General features: G+C 39.1%; 1 protein-coding gene across 10 annotated transcripts in view; it reads right to left on the bottom strand.

Moving 5' to 3' along the window:
* The window catches only part of adgrg6 (adhesion G protein-coupled receptor G6), a 132,472-nt gene that overhangs the window by 63,859 nt on the left and 41,994 nt on the right, over positions 1 to 26,619 (bottom strand). For 5 of the 10 annotated variants that reach the window (XR_006407784.1, XR_006407785.1, XM_044376650.1 and 2 more), the window contains exons 3-13: positions 25,596 to 25,943; positions 23,317 to 23,456; positions 22,242 to 22,521; positions 21,453 to 21,626; positions 19,249 to 19,296; positions 9,041 to 9,106; positions 5,956 to 6,027; positions 4,817 to 4,930; positions 3,249 to 3,341; positions 2,285 to 2,362; positions 799 to 948 (exon numbers count right to left, since the gene is read on the bottom strand). Coding sequence is in view for 8 of the 10 variants with exons in the window: in XM_044376650.1 (XP_044232585.1) it covers positions 799 to 948; positions 2,285 to 2,362; positions 3,249 to 3,341; positions 4,817 to 4,930; positions 5,956 to 6,027; positions 9,041 to 9,106; positions 19,249 to 19,296; positions 21,453 to 21,626; positions 22,242 to 22,521; positions 23,317 to 23,456; positions 25,596 to 25,943 (1,563 nt within the window). In the remaining 2 variants the exon portion in view is untranslated. The remainder of the gene's footprint in view (positions 1 to 798; positions 949 to 2,284; positions 2,363 to 3,248; positions 3,342 to 4,816; positions 4,931 to 5,955; positions 6,028 to 9,040; positions 9,107 to 19,248; positions 19,297 to 21,452; positions 21,627 to 22,241; positions 22,522 to 23,316; positions 23,457 to 25,595; positions 25,944 to 26,619) is intronic. The other 5 variants (XM_044376646.1, XM_044376645.1, XM_044376651.1 and 2 more) reach the window with 5 other exon arrangements.

Genomic DNA, 26,619 nt, shown 5'->3' with positions numbered 1-26,619 from the left:
AGGCAGATGCTTGAACTGGGAAGCCAGGGGTTGAGGCTGCTGAAGAGTAACTACAGCAGCAGCACTGGCTGAAGCTTTGGTTGGAGATGCCATTGTGATGAAAAAGCAGGTTACAGATAATAAATAAAAGTAAAAGAGGGTATTTTCAAGCAAAAAACATAGTAGTATACTCCATGGACATTATATCACTTGGGCCAGGCCAAATTTCCATTAACCACGATTAGTGTTAGTATAAAAAAACTGAACCTTGATTGGCTTATCAGAGAAAAGATATAATCACAGGAATTGAGCCCAGAAAAACACGGCAAGAAATTGTCAAAGCATAAATAATGGAAAATAAGCTAAAACAAAACCAGAAGAGTATTTCTATGACTAGGTTAGCTTGTTAAATGAACTAAAATGTTAGTACCATTACAAGGAAAGCAGCAACTTCAGGACCTGTTATGAAAGAACCTGAACACAGTTTGATTTATCAGAAAGATAACACATCAAGGCACTAAGTGAGATCAAAAGCTATTATATATTTAGTAAAATATGATTTAATCTAACTCTTACAAGACTATTAGGTTAAACAGCAGAGGGGAAAACTCCTTTGTGAGAGAAGTATGAATGTGAAGCAGAAAAAGAGCAAATTAATCTTTTCTGGATTAATTAAAGCTTAAAATTATAATAGAATAGTTTTTTTTAAAATGAAAAACACAAGGGGGGAGAACAGAAATAACTCGACAAAAATGACAAAAGAAGAGTGTTTCATACAGACCTTAGTTGCCAAACTAGGCATGCAAGTGTATATCTTACCCCAAGAGGAGACAGTAGTAGTAGCGGTAGTAGTAGTGGTAGTAGTAGTGGTAGTAGTAGTGGTAGTAGTAGCGGTAGTAGTAGCAGTAGTAGGAGTGTTAGTGGTTGGTTGGTTAGTAGTTACTGACAGTGGAGGAGTCGTTCCTGGAACTGTTTGTGGAGAGGAAACAACAGCAGAAAAGAGGAGGAGGGAGGAGGCCGAAAAACAGAGTAAGACAAGTTGAAGAGGAGTGAGATGGGATGTTTGCACAACTTGATGTTAGTAGTACAAGTGGTTCGGAAATAAAAATCATCATCACCACAATGCAAACAGTTCTAATCAACCATGTTCCGAATCACAATGTCCACGATTGACACAAATATTTGATACAGAAGGACAGAGTCTCCCTGCAGCCATGAAAAAAAAGGTTAAATATATTTTTTCTACAGATAGATGGGTCTAAATTTAAAACAACATGAAAGCTCCCATTCATTATTTAACAAAGAAAAATAGTGATAGTCATTACCAGTGATGTCAGTACTGTATACTGTGGAAGTTTTGGTGACATGAAAATAAACCAAGTTTGCACACATGTCAGAAAGCTTAAGTGTAAGCATTATGATATTTTATGAGAAAACTGGTTAAGCCAAGCTTCTTAACCTGTTTCCTCATTGTTAAAATATGCACTTAATGCTGTATTAGTTGAAAGATTAAACAACTGACTGACAGGAAATACACCAACAATTTTGAAGTAATTTAACAAACAAAGGCACCAAACATTCATAGATTAAAGTTACACAAATGTGAGGATTTGCCTCTTTTCTCTGGCATTTTCTATGTATTTTCAACATTTTATTACATTTTATGAATAAAAAAAGTCAACATATGAATCAATAATCAAAAATACAACTAGACATACTATTATTCCTTAAAGTCTGGTTAAGAACATGATTGCTCATGCTTGTGAACACAGGTATGACAAAAAGGTTAATCAAGTTTAATGTATCAGGCAGAAAAGTTATATCAACACTAATGACTGCTTTAATCTTCTTAAACCAGCAATAAGTACTTGTTAAATGTTTGAAACGTGTAACATCATGGCTGGTGTTTAATAATTGTACCATCAAAAGCAGAGCTGTACCCATAATCATTTAACCAGGTCAGAAAATAAGCTGAATTTAATTTAATTTCCCTTGTAAGGACTTTTTTTTTTCCAAGCCTGAGGGTGTGGCACAACAGCAGGCTTGTACAGTCACTTTTTTACAGTTCAATTATTTCTGCAGCTTGTTTGAGGACACACTGTTGAGTAATCAATGACTGTATAATTTTATCACCCAGACCTTCTGAACATCAACTGGTACAGAGCCAAATTGTATATAATTTTGTCCCTACCAGCGTTTATGCCACGCAGATTAAACCTACAAGCACTCACAGCAGCGTTAAGCATCTTGTAAGTAAAGCTTGTCTGTTTTAGCAGTGGCTTCACTCCCGTGCTGTTGCTCTTACCATGCGTTGTAGGGTTAGTAGGTGGGTGGTTAGTGGTAGCAGATGAAACAGTAGGCGTGCTGCTGGTTGTCTGTTGGGCTACAAAGAAGGTAAACAATCACAGAATATCAGTTAGCGTAATACACACATGCTGCAGGTAGGCTACTTTATGCATCTGTAAGCAGATTACTTATTGTCATGTCAAACACCTGAATTAAATAAAAATCCTTTGATCAAGTTTTTTTTAACCAATGTAGGGTTATTTAGCATTCTTAAAGTTGAAGGGACACACAGCTACATTGTGGGGACAACCTGTAAACACAGCTACATTGTGGGGACAACAACCTGTAGCAGCTACATTGTGGGGACAACCTGTAAACACAGCTACATTGTGGGGACAGCAACCTGCAAACACAAAAGCTTCCTGAGTTTCACAGCCATAAACTAACTTTCAACTTGACTTGAATGATATTTACAAGTCAGAAGCTGGTAATTAGAGTAACTGCCACATGATATGAGTGGCCTTACACACTTGCGTGCAGTCAAAACCTCATTGGCAGCTGTGGATGTTAAATCATGTTTTATTTCTATTAAAAAGATGAGATTATCAAATATTACTGTCCACTGTAGGAAATTCACATTTAACAGAAAACCTCATATCATATTTTTAGAAAGGCAGGAGAAAGAAACCACTGACGAGAAAACAGCAAGTTAGCTTCTCTTCTGCTAGCTTCAGTCAAAATCTAGCGTCAAGCTAGCTTGAAAAGTGGTGGTTCTTCAGCTCTCTGTCTAATCTTTGTTCATACATCTCTCTTTCTCACCACCAACACCAAAACATATCTGGGAGGAATACAAATGAGTAAGATTTAAATCTACAGAAAAACAAAATTAATGTTAAGTTATAAATGATATTACAGAGCACAATCAGTACCTTCACTTACGATATTAGCTAGTGACAATAGTTAGATATGGTTAGCTACCTTACCATATGCTGTACTGCTGGCTGAAGCAACGTTAGTGGTAGAAGATGCAGAGGTAGCAGCGCTGGTGGTGATGGCGATGGTAGTGCTAGGCATAACTGATTAGCACAATAAGTCAGCATGTCAGTGAAGTTAACACAAAACACACAACCACACTATGTTAATGGAAATAGCCTGATTGGTCCAGTTTAGACCAATCTCAAAGGTCTTTGAGTTTCTTAAAAGTATCTTGGAGTCATTGTCAGTTTGGTTTAATGTTTTCTGTTTGGCATGCTCAATTCTGTGTGCATTTACAAACAATAAAATGCTGTAACCCAACCAGACCCAGCCAACTAATCACTTATAATGAATGTTGACTGCATGCTGAGTTGCAAGTGAAAAGGCATTTTCATAGTCATTGCCAACCTTTTAACTGGAAATTCAAATCATTGTGTGAAATCAAATTAGTGAACCAATGAGTCATCTCAAATGACAGTTTGCTAAACCCCTCCCCCGAACAGTGATTGTCCAATCTTATCTGAGTAACCGTAACATGTCTGTCAAGGTTTGGATTTCTCAACATGTCAGAGTCCAGCATCCAGTTTGGAGGATTGGATAATGTGAGCTAATAACGTTAGCATGCCTGGCTAACTTTCTAACATACAGTAACTTAGCTTTATTTGGTAGCCCAAGGAGCATATCATTAGCTACATCATTTTGTGGAGTTATAGGTTATGTTAGAGAAGCCCCATTCCTGGATAATATTATGTCAGAGTTCAGGGTAACGTTAGTAGCTCATTTATTGAATCTGTGTAAGATTACACATCCAGCAGCTCCAGCCAAACTCATTGCCCAAAATAGCATAATATTTGCTAGCTGCACTGGCTAGTAACCCTCAAAGCCTTTTCTCATGACAAAGTGAAACACATTACCTGAAAATAAAGTACAAAAAATAAAATAGTAATGTAGCCTCTGTGTTTCTTGTCAAAGTAGGTTTTTCCATCACAAGCTTCAAACTATACAGAGCCCCCAAAGTCCTGAAAGATTATATATTTTTATCTTTCAGACGAGTTATGGGCACATTATTTTTTTGTTGTTTACTTGTGTAAACAAGATGGATCAAATATCTTGTGCGCACCCGTTATCACTGTGTATGAGCAGGATAATAATGTAAAGATTAACAAGATAAAAACATATTATCTTTTGGGACTGCAGGGGCTCTGTAAACAGTGTTATCCTTTCCTTTTGCATGGCTGTCGTATGGGATAATATCACATTGCACAGGTGCACCTAATAACTTGTAACTCAGTACACAGTTGGGTTCACGCTTGGAGCAAGAAATGTTTGTGAAGTCACACTGAGATGAGAGTGCCAGAAAAACATAGCAATTTGAACATCACTGTCTTGATGTTCAGGAATATATTCTCAAAAAATCTTTTTAAATTAGCCTTGGTTTCAATTGAGAACACTTCTGTGATCTACTGGTCTGTTTTGCGGACTTTTTTGGGGGGGATCATTCAGTTATTACTCTTTTTGTATGGAAAGTATAGTAATGCACATGGCCAACAAAACAGCAAAGCAAGTGAAGCCTTACCAGTGGAGGGGGAGGAGGAGGAGCTGGTTGTGCTGCTGGTGGTGCTGATGGTTGGGGTTAGAGGCATGCTACTAGTAGGAATGGTGGATGGAGATGGACTGATGGTAGAGAGGACTGGCGATGACAATTCAAAGAATACAGCACAACGAGAGGGACCACACATAGAAAACAAAAAGGTTTTAATGCCGCCAGGTGTCGTTCAGGTGCATCCAATGCTGATGTTTTTGGGTGCAGATCTTTGACCTTTTTACATGCTCAAGGATAATACCTCTCACATGCTTGTGTTAAAAAAGTAAATGGTGTTTCCTACAATGTCCCACTTCAGTTGAGCTACATATTTAAAATCACACTGAGAACATAATAGTCCTTTATTAAAACAAAAAAATTCTCATTATACTAATCAAAGAACAAAAGCTGATTTTCATATATTTCCGGGAACACTCATTCACCACTAAACTTTTCAGATGGAAAAGGAATGACAGAAAGGATAATTAACTAATGAAAAGATTTAATGAACTCATAATTTAATGAAGTTGGAGATAATATTTATCTAGTCTGAGTCATCCTCAGTCAGACATGTTCATCTGGACCATTTCATCAGAACAGAATTAGCTGAGTCTTCTCCTAAGTAGATAATGGATAATAGAATGAAAAAATGAATAATAGAGGGTTTAACTTTTCAGAGGTGCAGATGAGGTAAAAAAGAAACTTTTCATGGGCTCTTGAAAGGTCCAACATGGCGATTTTTATGATGGAAGCCTCTTCAACAAAAAGACATTAAATGTAAATGACTTGTAATCTTACTGTTGGATCATAAATAAGCTCCAAAATTGATCTTAAATTTACGGATAACAGAAAGAGAACAGGACCAAAAAGAACTCTTTGGCTTTAGTTACCATGGACAAAAATCATGTGATAAATAGAAATACCATCAAAAATGATCAGCGCAGTGGCTGATCAGCATAAACGAGATTTAGAAAAAAGGGGTTCAGGTGGAAAAAACAAGAGCAGGAGGAGAAAAAAACAGGAAGCAAAAAAACATTGAAAAGGAGGTAACATCAGGAGGAAAGGAGGTGTAAGAAGCTACAGATAAAAATGAAAGAGGAGGGAGTCAGAGGGCGAGGATGAGGGTTGCTTACCGTGGGTGTTGGCATTAGTAGCATGGATGGTGTTAGTGGAGTCAGTGGATGGGGTGGCGGGAGAGGAAGCGGCTGGTGGTAGTGACAAGGGGGTTGGGATGAGAGAGAGAGAGAAAAAAGATGCAGAGGATGATGAATGTTTGTGAAGCTGCATGACAAAAGATCCTCTTCAGTGTAGAACCTTTAACGGGAGGTAGGGGTATACAATAGAAAATTCCTTTGTGTACATTCTCTATTGTTTTCCAACAGCTTTGTAACATAAAATGAGCAACCTGTTCCTCAGATCATCGTTAAAGTTAGACACCGAGGACTCCAAACTAATTGCTAACAATGTTAGCCAAAATGAAATACAAACATGACTTGAGTTGATCAACAAAAAATGGGGAAATTTAAATCTGACATCCGAGGCCGCAAGAGGTTAAACAAGTGTGACAATAACTTTATTTCAGTGCCATTTCTTATCGCAATACTGGACGGAAAACCTCACACAAAGACAACTTGAAAAGCAAATATTTATTTTGCCAGCTTGTGACAGCCACATTTATCTAGTCCCAAATTGAAATGTAAGCATTCAGATTGAATGCGAAGAAAATTTTCATTCACTTTTTTCATTCAAATTCGGTTCCTCTCTCATGTGACTGGTGGCTCTGTTTCCCATTCTTTATTGTAGTAAAGACAATTGCGTTTTCCTGGATGGTTTCAACTTAATGGAGGTTAGTTTGCTGACGCACACCTGTTCTAACTGGGGATTCAGGTGTCCTGGTGTCTCAATGGATACAAAGCGTGGCATTCAATCAAATACCAGGACATTGACTTTTGTAGCAGTTCCAGGGGTGCTGCTCTTTACCTGACCCTGCAATCTAAAGACCAATCTAATTCAATGATTTAACATATAAACTTGTTGGTGCTCTCCCATGACCTGTTGGGCTGTCAAAGTCATTTATATTCTGGAACAAAAGCTGTAACTTAATTGGCTCGACTTCCTTCCCCTCTTGAGCACAACCTCACAAAAACTGACCTTTAGAGAAATGTCCCTCTGGGGCCACCATAGCTCAGGATAGTGTGAGAACTGACATTTAGGGAGTGGGGTTGGGTCATGTTGTCAGCTGGCCCCAAGCTACTGTTCAGACCAATCCTAATGGTACACTCCAGATTATGAGACCTCCTGGAGGCCAGGTGATCAGCTATAGTGAGATTTTCTTCAGGTCATGACCTGTGCATGGACAGTACTCCAGCTTTAATGGATTTGGTTGGGCTGAAAGGGGCTCATTGCTGCAGCTGAACAGCACCCTGGGGTGATTTCCCTTACTTGGTTCTTTTCCATATATTCTCTTGCAGTCCTCTCAGGACACACGGGGGTTATTTAAGGATAATGTCATGAACATAGCATATCCCAAGAGATTCTTTTCTACATAATTTAGTGAGAGTCAGCAGCAGAAAGTAAATGCTTATTTAATTACAACCTTTCTACACTCTTTTCTCATCTGCTGGCACTTGATATGGTGAAGAAGGGTCAGCTAAGAACAAGCAGAGAGGACCAACTGTGTCCTCATTTCAATCAATTTGTTTGAGATTCCTGTCCTCTCTTTTTTTCATCTCTTCTCCTTAATTATTCATTAATCTGTCATTATTATTCCAATCAATTAACTCTTTAAAGCCACTTTACACTGTGCAATTTTGGGCTGTCTAAGATGAAAGTTTACAATGGTGAGAGAAAGGTGGTGGAATCTTTGGCCATCAATCCAAATCAGTGTCCTAGATCTCACTGTCTACTGATGTTCGAGTCAGAGCTCTGCCGACCAAAGACAGAGTCAGAAATTTAGGACCAAATTCTCACAATGTGACTGCTGCTACGACCCACGGCTGTAAACAAACCAATCAGTATATGACTTGAAATGGCAACAAATACACTGTCCAGCAAGACGACTTCACACAGTCTACTTAGTACATGCATGCCGCACAAAAACCAAAACGATGAAGGTGAATCTCAAAAAGAAGTTCATGTGACTTTGCAGCATTTTCAAACATTAGAGCTGCAGATGGATGATGTGAAAGTTTGGAGGCCAGAATATTCTCGGTGCTTTGGGGAACCAGAGGCTCTGTGAACCAAACTCGAGTCAGTTTGAGGTTAAAGAGTTTCTCTGAACAAGATGTCCACAGTGCATTTCAGGAGTTAAGCAGCATTAGGGGGTTCAGGAAACATTGGACGCACTGGAACTTTGAGGGTTTCTTAACAAGGCACAAAGAGAAGTGACTGACAGCAAAAACCCTAATCCTGTGAAGCTGAATTGGAAGTGGATGGAACTGATGCTGCCAAAGTTGAGAGTTTGATTCCCACTGGGTTCACTTGTATTAAATATGTATGTGGTCATGGAAGAAAACCTCAGTTATATACGTACATCATTCTCGGCAGTAGGTTAGGGGTTCCAATATCAATCTTCAAACTGCCAGAAGATACAAGCAATGGTAGTTATGGTTGACAGACAACAGAGTTTTGAAAATGATATGATATTCATTATTTTTTAACTTTCTCAATTTCTTTTCTAACAAGACTAAGGCTTGCTTCCATCCACCTGTTTTTATTTGCATTTTGCATCCGAGTGGAAAAGCCGAAAATTCAAGAGTCTTGAAGTATCGAAGAAACACTTTTACGCTTGGCTGAGGTGGAAAACATGGCGTATTGATAAAAGCACCACTGTACTTAAGCACAGCAGCGCTTTGAGACACAAAAATGACTCCAGGAAGCTACCATGCTGACAGTGCTGTGACATTCCCAGCATTGACCTGATGATGGCAGCAATAGAAAAGTTAAGCTGTAACAAAAGTTGTTATAAATCATCCTGAATGGCTGTACCAAATTACATGGCAATACATTTCACTCAAAACCAAAAATGTTATCCTCATGTTGGCGCTAGAGAGAAAGTCAGAGAATTACCACAGTCATTAGTAGTATTGACAGGGAACCATGAATGTCTGTCAGTAGATGTTAAGATATTTTACTGGATAATTGAACACTTTTACCTGTTGGTCATAACCCAAATTGCGAAGACCATGTTAACAATGGAGGTGTGTTAATTTTTCCTACCTGGGCAGCCCAGTCCAGGGGAGTCACAGCTGGTTGTGAGTGGTGTGTTGCCGGGTGGGGAGACACCTTTGGGGAGGGGTGGGGAGATTAAAAACAGAAAGGTTAATCAGTTAAAATGATCAGGGAACATGGTTTACAATTTGGGAAAGTTTAGCAAGAAAAGAAACCTTGTCTCCTAGAAATTATGTTTATATAATACTGAATTATTTAAGTAATCACTGCCTGGATTATGATGAAAGGCAACATTTTTTTTTTGGATGAATGAAGCTACATTTATGTAACACACTGGTAGGGAACAAGGAGGTTAGTGAAAGGCTGCGGTTTAAATGTTAATAAACACATCTTTCAAGTCACTGCAGACTTTTTCTGTATCAACTATGATTGACGACTATGACCCTTCGCTAATTTTAACTAAAAGCTGTTGGCTGAAGCTGATATTGCACTGCAAGATCAAATATTTTGGTGGTAGAAAGATGAAATACGCTGTCACTGAATTTTACTTGTATGTTTTCTTGATTAATCAACTAGTTGTTTGGTCTATAAAATGTAAAAAATGGTGAAAAATATTAATTACTGTTTACCAGAACCCAAATTGACATCCTCAAATGTCTTTTTTCAGAGTAGAATTTCGTCTTTTTTTTGTCTTAAAAAATGACTAAAAACGATTCATCAATTAACCAATTAGTTGGCCAATCATTTTCTGTTGAATGAGTAATCAATCAATTGACTAATTGTTGCAGCTCTACTTATTATGTTGAAAGAAAACATATTTAAAGTTGCAATTTAGTTGTATTTAACCATAATTTCTAGGAGACAGCATTGAGAAAAGTCAGGTATTTACACAGTAATTTTAATGCACTGACATTAACTTTGATGCATTCAGACATAACTTTGGGTCAGTAGGTTATATTTATATTATATTTATAAATGGGGGGATAAATATAGTATTATAAGATTTGGCTATATGAAAACTTTTTATTTCAGAAAGTATTGTGAAGGTGTTAAAAAACAGCAAAAGAGAGTAAAAGAAAAAAAGATTTTATCCCCAGATTTCCCCAAAACATTAAAAATTCAAATTACATAACAAAAACAATCACAACAAGAAAATGTTGAGATACATGGACTGCAAAAAATTCCACCTACAGAACTGTGCATGAGTTGGCTAACATGAATCCCTGACATTCTGCAAAAAGAAACTTTCTCATACTGGTTTTTGATAGTATGCAGATTCACAATCAATCAGACTTTGTGGGTTGTGGTGGGAAACAGATTGGCTGCTCGCAGGGATCAAACCCATGATGTTTCATTTCAGGGACAGTCTGTCTAACCCACTGTGCGCTCACGGCTGCCAAAAATCAAGCGCTCCTCAAGTATTTTGGCCATTTGAAATGTAATCCTGAGCCTGGCTGCGGCCCACACATACTGTATATTCACTGGCCTTCAGAGGGAGTGGGAGACAGGCAGGCAATGAAAGCGGAGACTTTGTCCAGACTCACTCACACAGTAACAGAAGGAATGTGTTCAAGAGAATGTCAGCAAATCATCGCAGTGATCAACCGAGTGAAAAAGGAGGAATTCGGTAATCGTGGATGGCATGTGGTTCAAAAGAGGTGAGGAGGGCTGAGGATTGTGCCCAGTCATAATCTACCTCTCTCTTTTTCTTCCCTTCTTCTTCACCTTTTGTCCTTTGTCCTTCTCCTCTTTTTTCACTTTTTTCTCCTTCATACCCCCCTCTTTGCCTCTTTCTCTCACTTTCCTCCCTTAGTTATTCTTGTTTTTTCTTCTCTTACTACAAACAAGGTGTTGCCAATCCAGAAAAAAGTGTACAAAGTGAGTGAACAAAGTGCATACTAACAAATAAGTAAAAAAACCCCAAACAAAACAAATAAAGAAAAACTAAATTCAGATTCAAACAAATAAAAACCAAACTCCCATTCAACTGCACGGATCACTTAATCGGATAATGACGACGGACGTTGACCGGCCGATCATCTCAGGAGTCGGTCTGCTAGCAGCTGAAATGACCGGCTGGTCTCACCCAGTCAGCAGCTCCTCACACCTCTGAAAATGTGGGAGCAAATTTCCAAGCAGGCGTTATTTGGATAAACTGACCGCATATTGGGAATCTACACTGTTACTTTCTTGCCTGAAAAAATATTAAAACTTAATAAAGTGACATATTAATAATCCTACAGGGAAAATTATTACAGCTTTTAGTCTGACTCAAAATCTCATCCATCACTGCCAGTTGGTGCCAAATGCATTCTGGGATACTTGGCTGTCCCAAGTCCACACAAGTCAGCTGCTGATGCATTCCCCCCCCCCACAAAAAAGGAGGGAAGAAGTGGGGGGGGAGCAAGAACACATCCAGATATTTGGACTGTACTTGGCTAGATGCAGATATTGAATTGGAACAGTACCTGAGCTGTGACTGATGATGTTTCACAAGTCCACAAGAACACAAGTACAGACAGTTAATATGCTTCTTCCATTTTGAACACTTAAGCTAACAATTCTCTCAAAGGTCAGCTCCGTCAAAAGGCTAGTCAACAGTGTGCATTTATGTGTCAAAATTCAAAGTTAAACTCTAGACAAAAGCTCTGTGCAGATTTACTAATTAACGACAAAATGCATTACTTCTTACTATTCTCCCATCATCACCTCAGTCTAAATTCCATTCATCCTCATGAACTAGTTGAAAGCTTGGTCACAAAGTACTTGCAGGGCTGGCAAACTAAACGGTAACACGCTAGCAAGCCGGTAACCTAACGAGGGAGTATGTTAGGAAGACATTGTTACCAAACTGCGTGTATGTGTGTTTCTGTGTGTTTGTGTGTGTGGTGGTGGTGGTGGTGGTGGGGGAGGGCTTCAGTGCTCTGGTTCTAACCCACATCACTGCTTTTTGCTAACTGCTGAGTGGGCATTTCCATTTGAAAAACCTGGGAAGGTCTTGCACACCTACACAACACACCCTAAACCTAACCAAGTGGGTGTGTCATGTAGTAAAGTGGGTGTATCGTGTAAGATACTGCGAGTCCACAGATAGATCTACATGGAAGGTGGAGTCGTCCGTTAAACATATAACGGTTTGACACAGCAAATATGACAGCTTCCTCTGTTTTGGACTCGGATCCATCTATTCTTCCTTCATTCTCCTTCTTCTCGATCAGTTCTCCGTCTGTTTTCTACCCTAATTTTGTTCTCTTGCCTTACTTTTCTCTCTCTACTTCCTCTCCCCACTTTTTTGCCCTCGTTTTCTTCTATCTTCCTCTTCCTCCCCCCCCTCTCTCCTCCCAACATTACCAGAAATAAATCTGTTGAGCAGCACGTTGTGATTAGGGAAAATGAACGCTACTCTGTGCTGTTTTATCAGCAGAAAGTGCTGACCAGAATGGAGGCAGATAAAGAGAATTATCACTAATAATGTGTTATAATTAATGTAATCATTCAGCACCAGGTAGCAGACCAAATTTGCCATTACTGTCAAAATATGTGTATTTTCTGCAAGAGGAAAAGTGTGCATCCAAGTGCATTTCTTTTTCAGTGTAAATAAAACATTTATTTTCCTCTGGATGTCTTTATCAGAGTGTCATTAGCTGATGAACTGTAATTAATCTAATGCTCAACACCTGATAGCGTGCTATTATTCACTGTCATTACTGCTTAAATATGTTTATCATTTGCAGAGGGAGAAGCTGTGACATTTGGCTCATATTTGGGTTTTTTTTTTTTTTGAATGTGGTTCTCTCTCAGCTAAAGTAATATTATGCAACATTTTCACATAAACTAATGGTTGACACTTACAACAACACTGTGGCATTTTAACCAATATTCAGTTTATTAAAACTTTTCCATTCGCTGTTCTGCACGCACGGGGGTCGGATTTCAGCGAGAAAAATCTCTCGTACACGGCTGGGAAAAGACGGACCAGAATTTAGAAGCTTTCTTTGTGGTCTGGCGAGGTCATGGATGGATTAACTTGAAACAGCCGCCGTTTCAATTAAGCTGTACAACATCATCGACAGTTTTCTTCTAAAACCGTAACTTCTTTGAAGGAATTCCAGTTTATTGCAATTTGGGTCTAATTTTCAAAGTTTCATCCAACATTTGTATCATTAATAATAACATTGTACTCACCATAGTAATTTCTGTCGGATCTTTGAACACGGTGAAGTCACCGAAAAGAAGTCTTAACAGGTCATGAAACACGAGCAGTCAGACATTTCAAGTTTATAAACCTCTTTCTTTGGAAGTCAAACTGAAAGTGGGCAAACCTGAAATGTTGGTAACAAGCCCTCATTACACAAGAAAACACAGCGCGCATAACTACAGCCCACAAAGATATGTACATTAAGTAAAAGCTGAAGCAGGAAGTGAGTCTGTAAACTGTGATGGATGATTAAAACGGGCAGTTTTTGGTCATAATTTTGCCGTTTTCCTTTGTTTTCTCTTCCAAATTTGACTGGTTTGTTTCGAACTTGTCAGATTGTCTGACTGCTCAAGTTTCTTCCTACTGATGTCACTAGAAGAATGTCATCATTACTGATAGAAATGATGGACAAAACTACAAGAATAAGATAATACGTTTTCTTTTAGTATCAGGGACAGTGTGTGTATGTTTCAGTGTCCATCTTCTCCCTCTGGCATCAATAAGAGATGAAAGACCAAACGCACTCATCAGAGCAGGCGTGCACACATGTTTAAAGGGCCATACAGACCTAAAATACACAAAGTACCTACCTAAGCAAGCAAGGACAAACACGCACACACACTAACACACACACACCGACAGAGCTCGACGGGCGCCTGGCGACAGCTTTTTCTTCTGCCTCCATCAGCACTGGCCTCATTACTGGACCAAAGAGGAACATAAAAATGGCTTCAAATGGTCCAGAGCGCTTTGGTAGCCTCGTAAAAACAAAACAACATTTTCAGGGTAAACAAAATTAAGCGCACCTCGTCTCTGTGTGGAAAGAAAAACGAGTGTGAAATGAATGTACTTGGAAGAAACGCGACGGACTTGGACGCTCTAATAAGTAAACACTCACTCCAAAGCCTGAATGTCCAGTTAGAGACGGGAAATCCATTAATAAAAGAAAACGTAAAAATTACTGCCAAACCTTAACTAAGTGTTTTATGCCTAAAACTACCCAACCCTCGTTTCAAAGTACTTGACTTGACTTTGATTTATCATAAAGTCCAACTAAAGTCCCGTTTAATCCTCTCTGCAGTCAAAAAATAACATAAACATGTTCTTTAAATTTATTGCTAACAGTTACTTATTATTAGAATGATGAAAAAAGGTGTTTGGAGTAATATCAGTCGGTTCCTGTGTTTGATTGACACAGTTGGGGGGGGGGGGCTGGGGGTGTCTGTTTAACAGTAGCTGGGGGGCGGGTATGTCGGTGTCTGTGTTTGATTGACACACTGGCTATTTAATTTCACTTGGACTTTAGAAGTCATTTGTAACAGTTTACAAAGGCTCAGACAAAAGATGTCATCCTGCTGATAGAGAGCTATCACACCAGGATATACTCAAATGTGTCATTTTAGAAGGTGATAAAGACTGAATCAAATAACACATAGTAAGCTGAGTCCCATCTGAACAAATTTGAAATGTAAGCCTCAATTTGTAACATGAGATAATTTCCTCTCACTCATTTTGATGCGTTTCAGTAAAGACAAAGACACATGCATGTCCTGCAGGACTCGTAAATGTATTCAGCTTGTGAGCGACAAACATTTGTGAAAGGTGACACTAATATAATTTGCAATCTGTTAGTGAACGGCAGATAAAAGCAGAGCAAAGCAGTTAAACATAAACATATTTTTTAGGAGAGGATTCGGAGACTTTAATGTAGCATGCTCTATCTGTTTCTGTAATGTGTAAATCAGAGATAAATCCAGTTTAAAGGATTGTCTGTGTGCTTAAATTGGGCAACAAATAAAGCCAATGAAGTGATATTTATGTTTATGCAATTTTATTGTTTTCTTTGCGTTCTGTTTTTGCAGTTTTCCTCATTTTGTTCCCTGTTTAGCTGTTTCCTAACTCCCAGTGTGCACCACTGTCCAAGTATCTTAAGTTTGCGGCACAGATCCAATTTGATCATTTAGACGTCTTGTCTAAAGCAGTACATACTGTACAGGAACCTGACTGAATTTTATTAAATGCATTCATGGAAGTAAACCTCAAACAATAGTCTTTCAGCCGGCAGCAGCAGCAGCACCAATAAAACTTCCCTGACTGAAGAATGGAAAATGTCAGTTTGTGAGCTCTGAGGCTGTAAAATTGTCAAAACACTGCTGGCTTCAAATAGGACCTTACCTAATGGGTCTAATCCTTCCTGGAGTTTCTGTATACTTCCATGTAAAGAAGGTCCAAAGACTAAAAACACAACATTTCACTCAAACAGTCCCCACAGTGCGGCCCTGCTTTAACTCCTCATATGCTCCTCTTTATCTGAGCACATGACATTAACGTGTGTTTAACCAGATTTTAGTGTTTATGCTATCTGTTCATGTTTTCTATGACCCTGGTTTGAACCTTTTGCACAAAAACCTGTGAACTGCTGGTGACATTTGAACATTTTTAATCTCTAAACAGCAGATATCTGTGAATGCGGAGTCAATACGTCACCTTTTCATTTACCAAACTAATCCTTTGTTTCTGTTTCCTGCTGCTGCTGTAATCACACAGTTTCCCCTCAATTCTGTAATCAATGTGGCTGTGCGAGCACAGGAAGCCGAATTGTGTCTCTGTTTCTGCTGTCTAATAACTATATTTAAGGCTGCAACTACAGCAATGATTATTTTGAGGACTTGTTTAATTGTTCAATCTATAAAATGTCAGAAAATAATGAAATCTGTTCCTCAGAAGTTTCCAGAACCAAAAGACAATGTCTTTGAATTATTTATTTTGTCAGACCAACAGTCCAAAACTTTAAAGATACTCAGTTTACGATGATATAAAACAGAAAATCCTCACCTTAGAGAAGCTGGAATAAGTGGATTTTTGGCTGTTTTGTGTAATAAACGGGTAAAACTTTCTATTAAGGCACCTGAAGGTGATTAATTTGACAGCTTTAGTTACTTTTCAGATAAAGATTTGACACAATGGATAATATAACAAGTTTCTAAAATACAACACATTGTTAACGATGGAACCAGTAGTTTCCAACCGTTTTGGCTGTGTCTCGTTTTCATCCATATGACACTGATTTTGCCTGTGACATGTGATCTCTCAGCTCTTTGAACTGTCTGCATGGAGCTCGTAACACCAGTTTGTGTCCATGTTTGAGCCTGTATGTGTGTGTTTGCATGTATTCATGGACGTTCTTTGCCTCGGTGCCTCTTTGATGAAGCCGTCCAACAGAACAGTGAATCTCTGAGCTGCGTGAACATTATAACCACAGACATGCTACTGCTGAAAATGCTGACAGAACTTGATTTTAGTGTTTGTTTGTATCAAAACCTGCTGAAAACACATCATTAAAAACTATTTGACTAAAGCTCCATTCAGACTGGATTTATGTCAGTAATAATTACTGTTGTAATGACCGACTGGTTTTCGGTGAACTTGCTGCTCCTCCTGTCATTAAAATCCCGTCTGGAGCGACTTCCTTGTATTTTAAATTGGAACTCTGAGTTTTTTCCTTCTGTTACAAAATGTTTTTGCTAATCTGATAGATGGAAACATGCAAATAAAACCATCAGGAGAGCAAGACCCTGTATAAGTTCATCAAATGGGCTGTTTTAATGTCGGCAGCAGGTATACAGGTGCCTATATTTACATTTTGGCACATTGGCTCCAATAAAAGTCTGCTAAATTAGCTATTAGCAGCTCCTGTTTGCAGTGTAGCCATGGATGTACATGTAAGTTCTGCAGCCTGTTTATTCTCTGATTTCTAAGTGGTAGTATTTATGGAGGTTTACTGGTAATAGACATCAGAGACAATGATATCATTACATTAATGATATGTGTAACTAATTTTCTGTTTGGATATTTTCCAAATTAGGCTTTATTCTGAATGTAGCATCTTCTGATTAAGACATGTGTTATATGCTGATATTATTGTGGTTTTAGGAGCATTCTTTGGACATGTATACAGCGCATTTGGAATATGTATCTCATTTGGGGGCCTGTTTACAGTCAGCTCTGTGCGTTGTAAACAAACCAACTATCTGATAGTTTGTAAGGCCGGGATAGAGATGCATGACGGGCAGGTTGTGTAACGCACCCCTGAGCAGGCAAAATGACATATGATGGAGGTGGACGGCAGACAGAAGAGAGGAATGAGAGGAAAGTGGAGAGCCGTTCACGGAGGGAATTGGTTATTATCCTGACAAAACAGAACAACAGAGCACGCCTTCTCCACGACGAGGGCGGAGGGGGATCGGTTATTATCCTGACATGCGGCCATGGACTGACGGTGATGACTCGGTGTGATGCACCAAAAACACTCGGCAGTGTAGTACACATCATGGGACAACCTAGTTACTGGATGTGCCTGTAACTATACATTTATAATATCAGTCATATCAATATAATGTTTTTCACCTCGCTGGTTTACTTCACTGCCTGCAGAGATCTTGTGATTCCTGTTCCCGCTGGAACCGAGAGAAACCCTGAAAACCCTCTGCATGTAAACAGGAATATTTATTTTCCTTAGCCATGTTAACAGCTGAGTAGGAATATTGTCTTTTTCAGATTAAGGGCAGAAACTGGAATATTTTATGTATATGAACATAGTCAATCATGATATAAAGCTGTAATATCTCAGTTATATGCTGCACTGGATTCTCAACACGGTTTACACACAGATGTAAAAACTGTTACTGGAGAAAAAGTCAGAAATTTGATGAGTATGAACCAAGATCTCAAATTATTAAGAGTGGATGAATGGATAAACAGACATCTTTGTAAAGGGAAGATCCTGCTGATTACAACACCTAAAGTTCTTACTTCTGTTATTTATATCCTGTTCTGATGTCGGATGTTAAATATGATCAGAGTTCCAAAACTTGTAGTAAACGTACAGTATAAAACAAAACCGAGTGCACCCCTAACACTAAAATGTTAAGTAGTTACTAAATACTACCCACTAAAAATACTATAGTTATTGTAAGATGATATAATTTTGAAACATTTAACATGTTAGTGATATTGCACGGGGCTGTTTTGTTATATACTGTATGTAGAAATGCTGCCTGCAAGACAAAAGTCAGGGCTTCAACCTGCCTTGAACACTTCATTTGCAAAGTTTTTTTCTACCTTGCTGACAGGCTGACGGCAGCATGTCGTGAATGCCCATAAATGGCCGTCCGTTCTGTAGTCTTTGTTGCTAAGGTTGTTCATGTTGTCCACTTGCATATTTCTGATCTGATTCCAGCTCCAACATTAACGGATGGATTTGAGAAGTTGACATTTCGAGTAAAGAACGAGAAAAAGCAGTGAATCCTGCTTCCGTAGTTTGTTTCGTGGTTTGTTGACGTAGCCTTTCGGTGCGGCCAGAAGTCAGTCGAGACACAGCTTCCTGAACAGAGTGAGCTCATCCAGAGGGCTTTTGTTGCTAAGGTTGTTGCTAAGGTGTTTCCATGTGTTGTTCACGTTGTTCACTCTCATATTTTGGATCAGATTAAGCTCCAACACGTACAGATGTATTTGAGAAGTAAATTTGGAGTAAAGAGGGAGAAAAAGAAGTCAAATCCTGCTGCTATAATTTGTTTACGTAGCCTCTAGAGCTGGAGAAAGCTTCCTGAAACTGACCAATCAGAACAGAGTGGGCTCATCAGGAGGCGGGCCTTAAAGAGACAGGAGCTAAAACAGCCTGTTTCAGACAGAGGCTGAACTGAGGGGCTGCATAAAGGACCAGTATAAGATAAATAAAGAGTTTTTAACTGTAAATCATGCAAAGATATTCCAGTAGAGCCCCATAATATAAACATAGACATGGAAATGTGCATGATACATCCTCTTTATTAGAATATGTTCTGTAATGAAGTTTTGCTGATGTATTCTAGTTTGCTAAAGAGAAACATGTGAAGCATGTGTTGTCTTGAACTATATATGCACAAATGTGCTGAAAAAAAAAAGGGTTATTGCTGCAGGCTAACACGTTCTCCTTCATGCATCACAGCTCTGTTAGCGCAGGCAGATTTATACATAAACAGTTACAGACGTACATCAGCAGGGTGTTAGCAGCACTCACCACTAGTTGGCGCAGCAGAGGTTAAGTGAATGCAATAAGGGTAGCAGACTGTGAAGAGAAGGACAGATTAGTGGACATCAGTCATAAAAATACATCTGGGAGACATGTCACTTCAGGAAAATATCAGCATCAATTAAAATATGCAGAGAAAACACAGATCAATTAGTCAATGAAGCGATCAGTTAATAACGGCGGTTAAATCACACAATGTCAATAAACAGCAGCATGAAAAATTACATCAAAGTAATGTCAGTTAATTCATAACAGGCAGAACATAATCAGTCATTGAAGCAGTCAGGTGATGATGTGTTGGACATGGAGGGTCAATCGCTTTGATCAAGCACAAACTGAAGGTCCATCCAATGTCCAGGAATTAGACAGATCCCTCAGAAACAAAAGGAATGTTATAACAAGCGAGAAATAAATGAGGATGAGTTTATTTTTTAGGTATTCAGATATATTGTGCATAAATATCTCAGTTTATGTGTTTGTCCTTTCAGTTAAACTGCAAATGAAAATCTTAATTTATATACGACATTATCCAAGTTAACGAGGTCATAACTACTATTAAGGACGCTGAGGTCATATCCTTTTTGTGAATTTGGGATGCTGTTAATTTAATCTAATAAGTGATTCCACTCATTTTGGAAAAGGGTTTTAATGTGGTAATTGTACTTTTTTTTGTGTGTAAAAAAAATAAACACACGTGATTATTCAAAAATCTTCCAGCTACATATTTGAATGTGACCAACGTGAATATGTAAACATCTCTAAGCATTTTCTGCTGCTACCCTATTGAGCTACAACTGTTGCTGTGATATGTTGTTATTGTAATAATGGCTGAAATAAGTCTGAAAATAAGACCCAGATTTCCAGAACATGTGTGTGCATCTTCTCATAAAGCACTCATCATTTCTGTTATTTCATGTTTTATCCTCATGTGTTTATGTGTCTTGTGCAACTGTCTTCTCTATTTCTGTTGTTATTTTTCTAACATTAATGTCACGGTTTAATGTTGTTTTGCACTAATAAATTAATTAATATACTAAATTTCGGTGCTGTAAAACAAGATGGTTATCAAAGCGGTTCATTCATACTTTGGTTTACAATGTCTTTCTCTCACAGAGGAGATCACAGCAGATACGATTTCAGGCAGAGTAAAAAAAAAAAAAGCTGAAGTGAATTGAGTGTGTGTATGCGTGTGTGTGTGTACAGTGTATGTATGTGCGTGTGTGCGTGTGTGTGTGTGTGTGCGTAGCAGAGAATCAGGAAACTAAGTGCAGATTCATGCATTTCTTGAAAACCACTGCAGGTCTCTGAGGCATACAAACACGCACCCCTGGATTACCCCACACACACACACACACACACACACACACACACACACAGAGGCCCATTCTGCAGTGTGTACAGTACAGTGTTGGCAGGAATTTCACTGAAACCGCTGCGGCTAACCTCCTGCGGCTGAACACTCATTTACAGCGCTTTAAATAAGAGGTACTACTCTGTGGACACACACACACACACACGCAGAGTGTAGTCTTACACTCTCTCTCATGGTTAATATTTAAATATGATGAGAAAATGGTTGATTATGTAAACTTGGTTTTTAAGTGTGTCAAGAGCGTCTGTGGCATTTTTGATAATAATGGATTACTGTGACATACCTTACAAGAAATAATCTCTTTAAACGCACGTGATCGGATTGCTAATATAGGTCATACATGTTTGTATGCATGAATGTGACCATCCACTCTCAGTGTTTTATCAGCCAAGTGGGTTTTTAGAACAAAGCAGGAATCAGAGAGATGTTTGGTCAGAAGCCAAACTGGCTGCTGGAGTCAATTAACTCACCAGCCGCAGTCAAAATTTACCAGAATTCGGCTGAAGTCTGGTTGTATTTTTCCATCCTCGACGCAAACAGACTGAAACGTTTAGTACTGTACAGTTCCAGCATGATCAAATACAGTGTGTGTGTGTGTGTGTGTGTGTAATACTTTACTCCCCGCTAAATATTAGCAATAAAATAAAGTCACGATTCTCGTTGCAAATGCCAATTTTGTAACTTTTCGCTTCTGATGTTAGGCTCATAAATTTAGTTGCGCAACGGAACCTGTAGAGTCTCTCAATCTGTCAGCGTCAGATTATGAATTCCTCGTCTGTCTTCTGTTCTGAGGTCAGTTCAGGTTGTTTCATGTACTCACTGCAGCTGAGCCTGGTGTCGGTCTGGGCCAGAGTGGACGGGATGTTCCAGTAGCTGTTTTCCCAGTCGATGACGTTCCCCGTCGCGTCGCAGGTCAACGCCCTCAGCTGCTCCACCGTCATGGCGTAATCCCACAGCCGCAGGTTATAGATGCTGCCGTCGAAGCTGTGCTGCCCTGAAGAGAGAGAGAGAGGCGATAAAAACGTTTCAGGTATGTCACAGATATGGTATCCGTTGATTTTCCACCTCGGCGTGTTATAAAGCCTTTTGTGGGAGCTGATGATGTCACTGATGATGTCCAGGTGCATTATGGGCAATGTAGGCACCGGGTTTTGACAAAGAGGAGGAATGCGTGGAATAAAAAAAGATGACATCTCTTTCATACTGTTTATATTCATCCTTCACAGTATCTCCTCGTTAGTTTCTACACCACAAGTCTAATTTTTCCTCATCAGTCATTAATAAATGTTTGATTAATCCTTAATGAAGCTTTCAGAGAGCAGAGAGAGTGTGTTCTTTAGGTTTATGGAAAAAAAAACATTCACAATCACACTATAATATGGTCCTGTGTTACCTAAAACAGACAAAATGATTTTAATTAATTAAAAAAAATTAATCTAAAAGACTTTCATCTTTCACCCATATTTAATCTAGTTTCTAATTATGTCTTTAAGACTCTCATCAAATCATCAAATCAAACTCTTACTGGGTGGTGAAGCCTGTTGGCAGGGAGGGCAAAACATCTTTACAAGACAAAAGTAAAAATTTAAAAGTAAAAACTGCGGCCTACCCCCTAAACGGAACACTCCGCCTCCTCCCACCGAGTGTCCGCTGGACGAGGGGCAGGTCGTGGCAATGTAGTTGCCGTTGATAAAAACCGCCACACGGCCGTTGCTCGATGCCCAGAGCACACAGAAAGACTTCATGGAGGAGGTGAACTCATTGGAGGAGATGATGGACCCGATGGAGCAAGAAACTTCATCGGTAATCAGCTTCATGTTGGACTGATCGTAGCCCAGAGACAGCGCTGTTTTGTTGTTACTGTCATGGTAGGTGAAGATCCACTCTTGCTGTTGAGATACAAAGACAGAGGAGTTGGATGTATTATGATCAAAAACAGCAGTATTGTTTATGTTTATAGCTGGAAAAATGTCTTTTTACTAGCTTAACTTGCAGGTGTAGCCACAAAAATTTCATCTGTAATTTCCTAAAAACAACAGCTGGTATGAGATATTTAATAGAGACGTCCTGATCGACTTTTTAAACTTGATTTTAATCTTTAATATTGATAATGTACCAATACTGAAGTGCAACGCATGAGACACTGTCATACAGAGCAGAAGTCTTCAGTTTTAACCAAATTTCCAGCCAAATCAGCAAAGGAAAATGCAACTTAATGCTTGTTTCCATCCACAACTGTTTATGTAAATATTAGGTTTTGGTTAAGAAAAATGAACCTCAATTGATTTAACTGCTGCTTGAGGCGGACGTTACTCTGAAAGATCGGATTCAAACTGAAAATGAAGCGTGTGGAAGAAATTTACACGACATAAATAAAAAGAAATTTGAAAAATATCCCATCAGGAAAGAGAGAGAGAAGCAAGAATCAGCTCATGTATTGATCTAAAAGACCAATACATGAGCTTTTTTCCTGACTTTGTTCTGGATGATATAAACTGTGTGTTTTAGTGGCATCTGCAAAAGAACAAAGAACAGTTTTTGGTTCCTCGTGCAGCTTCCTAACATGCTCTCAGCCTCCTCTGAGTGTTTAGGAGTCACTCGATAATCTACGATCATTTCTAAGCGTCATCAGTTGCAATGCTTTTAGGAGCAAGCTCTTAAACTTAAGTGTGAGTGTGAGATACCCGTTTCTGGCTGTTGCGTTCCAGCTCAAAGCACAGCGTCAGTTGGCTGAGCGTCGGTATGGAAACAGAGTCGGCGACTTTGGTGATCTTGCCGTTGCCGTTAGATATGCGGACCTTCTGGTTCCTCAGGGCCACGGCGACTAGACAGGAGAGGAGAGAGAGGAGAGGAAGGACGGAAGGAAAGACCGAAAATGAAGCAAGCAAGGAAGGATGGAGAGGAAAAGATGGAGACGATTGACAAAGAAAAGCAATACGAGACAGAAAAGGGCAGATAGAGATGATGTGAAAGAACAAAAGACATATGGGCAAGAAATCAAAACAAAGGGGAGGATGAGATGAAATGAAGCAACAAAAGGAAGGAAGAGTGAAGAAAGGAGTGAAAATGAAACAAAAACAGGAAGGAAGAAAGACAAATGAAAGGCAGACAGTAAAAAAGAAAAGTGTGAAAAAGGACAGAAAGAAAGGAAAGAGGAAGTAAATCAAAATGTGGTTGATTTGAAGAAGAAAGCAGTTCAAGTAAAAGAAAGTCATTCAGGAAAGGAGAGAACAAAAATGAAGATAAGTAACTCAAAAAAATCTTTTCATCCATCTTTATTCCAAATATTTAATAATTCTTCACTTTTTTAGGTTGAGAAAATAAAAAGTAAAAAGACACTTTTCATTCAAATAAATCAGCCGTCTAAAGATCGTCAAGTTTGCTTCGTATTCTGAAAAAACATTTTAGCATTTTTAATTATTTGACTGAAAACAGGGAAAACACTGTTTTTTATTCCCATTTCATTTTTTTCTTTAAATGTTCTCCTCAGTATTACTGAAAATAGAAACTCAGGACTCTCCTGTTTAACTTATGACAAACAGTTTTAATTATTTCTTAGAAATTACACTTTGTCTGTGATTTTGGCAGATGGCTGAGAATACTACAATACCCATGAGCCTCTCCTGCCGTTGCTATGGAGAAGAAGCCGGACAGAGGGGTAATAAATTCAAGACACTTTGCTCAGAGAACAAAACACAGCGCTATAGTTTCTGAATTCATTTAAAAGTAACCCAAAATATAAAAGTGAACTAATTTAAGCTGCAAATTATCTTCAGAATTCAGGACTTTTAGATGTTTCTTGTATGTTTTTTGCTGAAAAACACCTTGGCAGTTGTAGTTAATGTCTACCTGGAAGTTTTAATGTCCACAGTCTTGTAGCTTCAACTTTTTTTTTTTTTATTTAAGAACAAGATATTTTCTAACACAGTTGTCCATCTTTTGTTCTGATGATTAAACCTGGAGAGTTTCATGCTGATCCAAACAGTAGCAGTGTGAGTCAAGTAACGTCTGTGATAAAAAATGAACAAGACTTTTACTTCCAGGAAGAAGAGGCGTCCAAAACAGTTCCTCTCACCTCTATTCTCAAAAAATATACATACAAAAGCATCCACCACATGATGAATGTTTCATATCTATATTTTCAGGTATTGATGAATCAGAGGTTTTTGTCTTTTTGACACTTCATGTCACAAAGCTTTTCCCAGTAGATCGGCTCTGGCTGGAGCTGCCGGCCAGTGGAAAAAACACCAGTCACACACATCACATTCACACAGATGCATGAAAGCACCGAACGCTGCAGGTCAGAACGTCTTCATTTGATAGGCTGATACCTCTGACTGTGTGATGCTGATCCACTCGCTCTCTGTGGAAACCGTCAATCTTTAAATTAATGATTCTTTCTCGCTAAAAAAATGGTCACATCCTTCAGTTACGGAGCAACATTATCATTCATTTGGAGTCGTGTTTCTGTTATATTCACTCTCTTTTTGTTGTTTTTGCTCTCTACCAACTCCTGAGGGAAATGTCTGGCCATTTAGCAGCTAAATGCTCCACTATGTTCACCAGCTAGTCTACAGCTAACTGTGTCTGTTTGACATTTGGTGCTGATCAGCAGAGCTTTAAAGCTTTATATTTTCGGTGTTTTGATCCAATTCTGTTCTCTCGGATCTTTTGAAATCCCAGGAGACACAATGAAAAACACATGTTGGTCCATCAAAACAAAAAGGTTGTTCTTCTTTGTTTTCTGAAGAGCTGATATTTATTTCTAGTCTGGTTTTTAACTGTGCAGATGCTTGTGAATATGCTACTAATGATCTAACGACACATTAAAAAGCACCTTCCACCTGCTAAACACCTCAGCAGGTGGTAAATGCTCTCAGATGCATGACAGAGGAGGAAGTTTGGTTTACTTTGTGTCTAAACTGATCCCAGACCTGGAAATCAGGTCTCAGCCTGCACCTACCGTGTCTGAAGCTAACACTGAATCCTTTCTTCTGCACACTGAAGTCAGAGGTAAAGGACAGCTCCATCACGTTGCCCGTCGAGTTCAGCGTCAGCCCGTTGGCCGTCAGGCCGCAGAACTTAACGTCCGTGTTTCCTGTGTTCACCACCACCCGGTCGTAGATGCAGCCTGGAGCCTCCTCCAGGTCAAAGTCCAGGAAGGAGAGCTGGATGATGAAGCCGGCGGGGGCCTGCATGATCCACTTACAGGCCTGAGAATTGGGGTATTTCTGGGGGTAGCAGGGCGATATGATTTCCCCCTGGGCGTCCGTCAGCACCATGTTACAGATCGTGGAGCCGCAGCCCAGCACTGGAGGTGATGATACATTCATGAACTTTCAAAAAGGGACACTGAAGGCTTTTTAGGGGCAGGGTTATACTGGAGGGTTGGATTACATCACTTAGTGGACAAGATGCTAGTAGACAAGGACACAAGGTGAAAGAAGGGTAGGACACATATAAGACAAGTAGGCAGGTTTCAAGGGCATCCTTGTTGAATCGAAGAGTCAAGGAGGTCAGACACAAGTTTTCAAGAAGGTTACAAGGACTTTAAGGATTCAGGAGACAAAACCAAGACTTATCTTTAAGAAACGGCACCCAAGGAATCAGGGGAAAACAAAGAGTAGACGGGACAAGACAAGTCGTGCAGATAGCTAAAGGTTCAGCAGCCCAGAGAGGAATATTTCAATCAATCAATCCGTCAACCGACGGATTGATTGCTTAAGAGAGAAGTAGACGATCCCGCAGCTGTCACACCCAGATCCTGCTCCTGTACGGTTCAGGTTAGAAAAATACCAACTATAGAACTAGAAACCATGCACATGCAGAGAAAGTCACCTTGTTTAAGAGCAATATTTAGGTAAAGACATGTAGTAGATGCAGTTTTGTCAAATTTATATCTGAAATAATCTAAAACTGGAGCTCTGTGAGAGATAAAAATACAAGTTCTGTACCTCAAACTACATGTATGGAATCAAATTGTCCCT

The sequence above is a fragment of the Thunnus albacares genome, chromosome 16, assembly GCF_914725855.1.
Source record: "Thunnus albacares chromosome 16, fThuAlb1.1, whole genome shotgun sequence".
Lineage (NCBI taxonomy): Eukaryota > Metazoa > Chordata > Actinopteri > Scombriformes > Scombridae > Thunnus > Thunnus albacares.
This window is presented reverse-complemented; position numbering and strand designations above follow the sequence as displayed.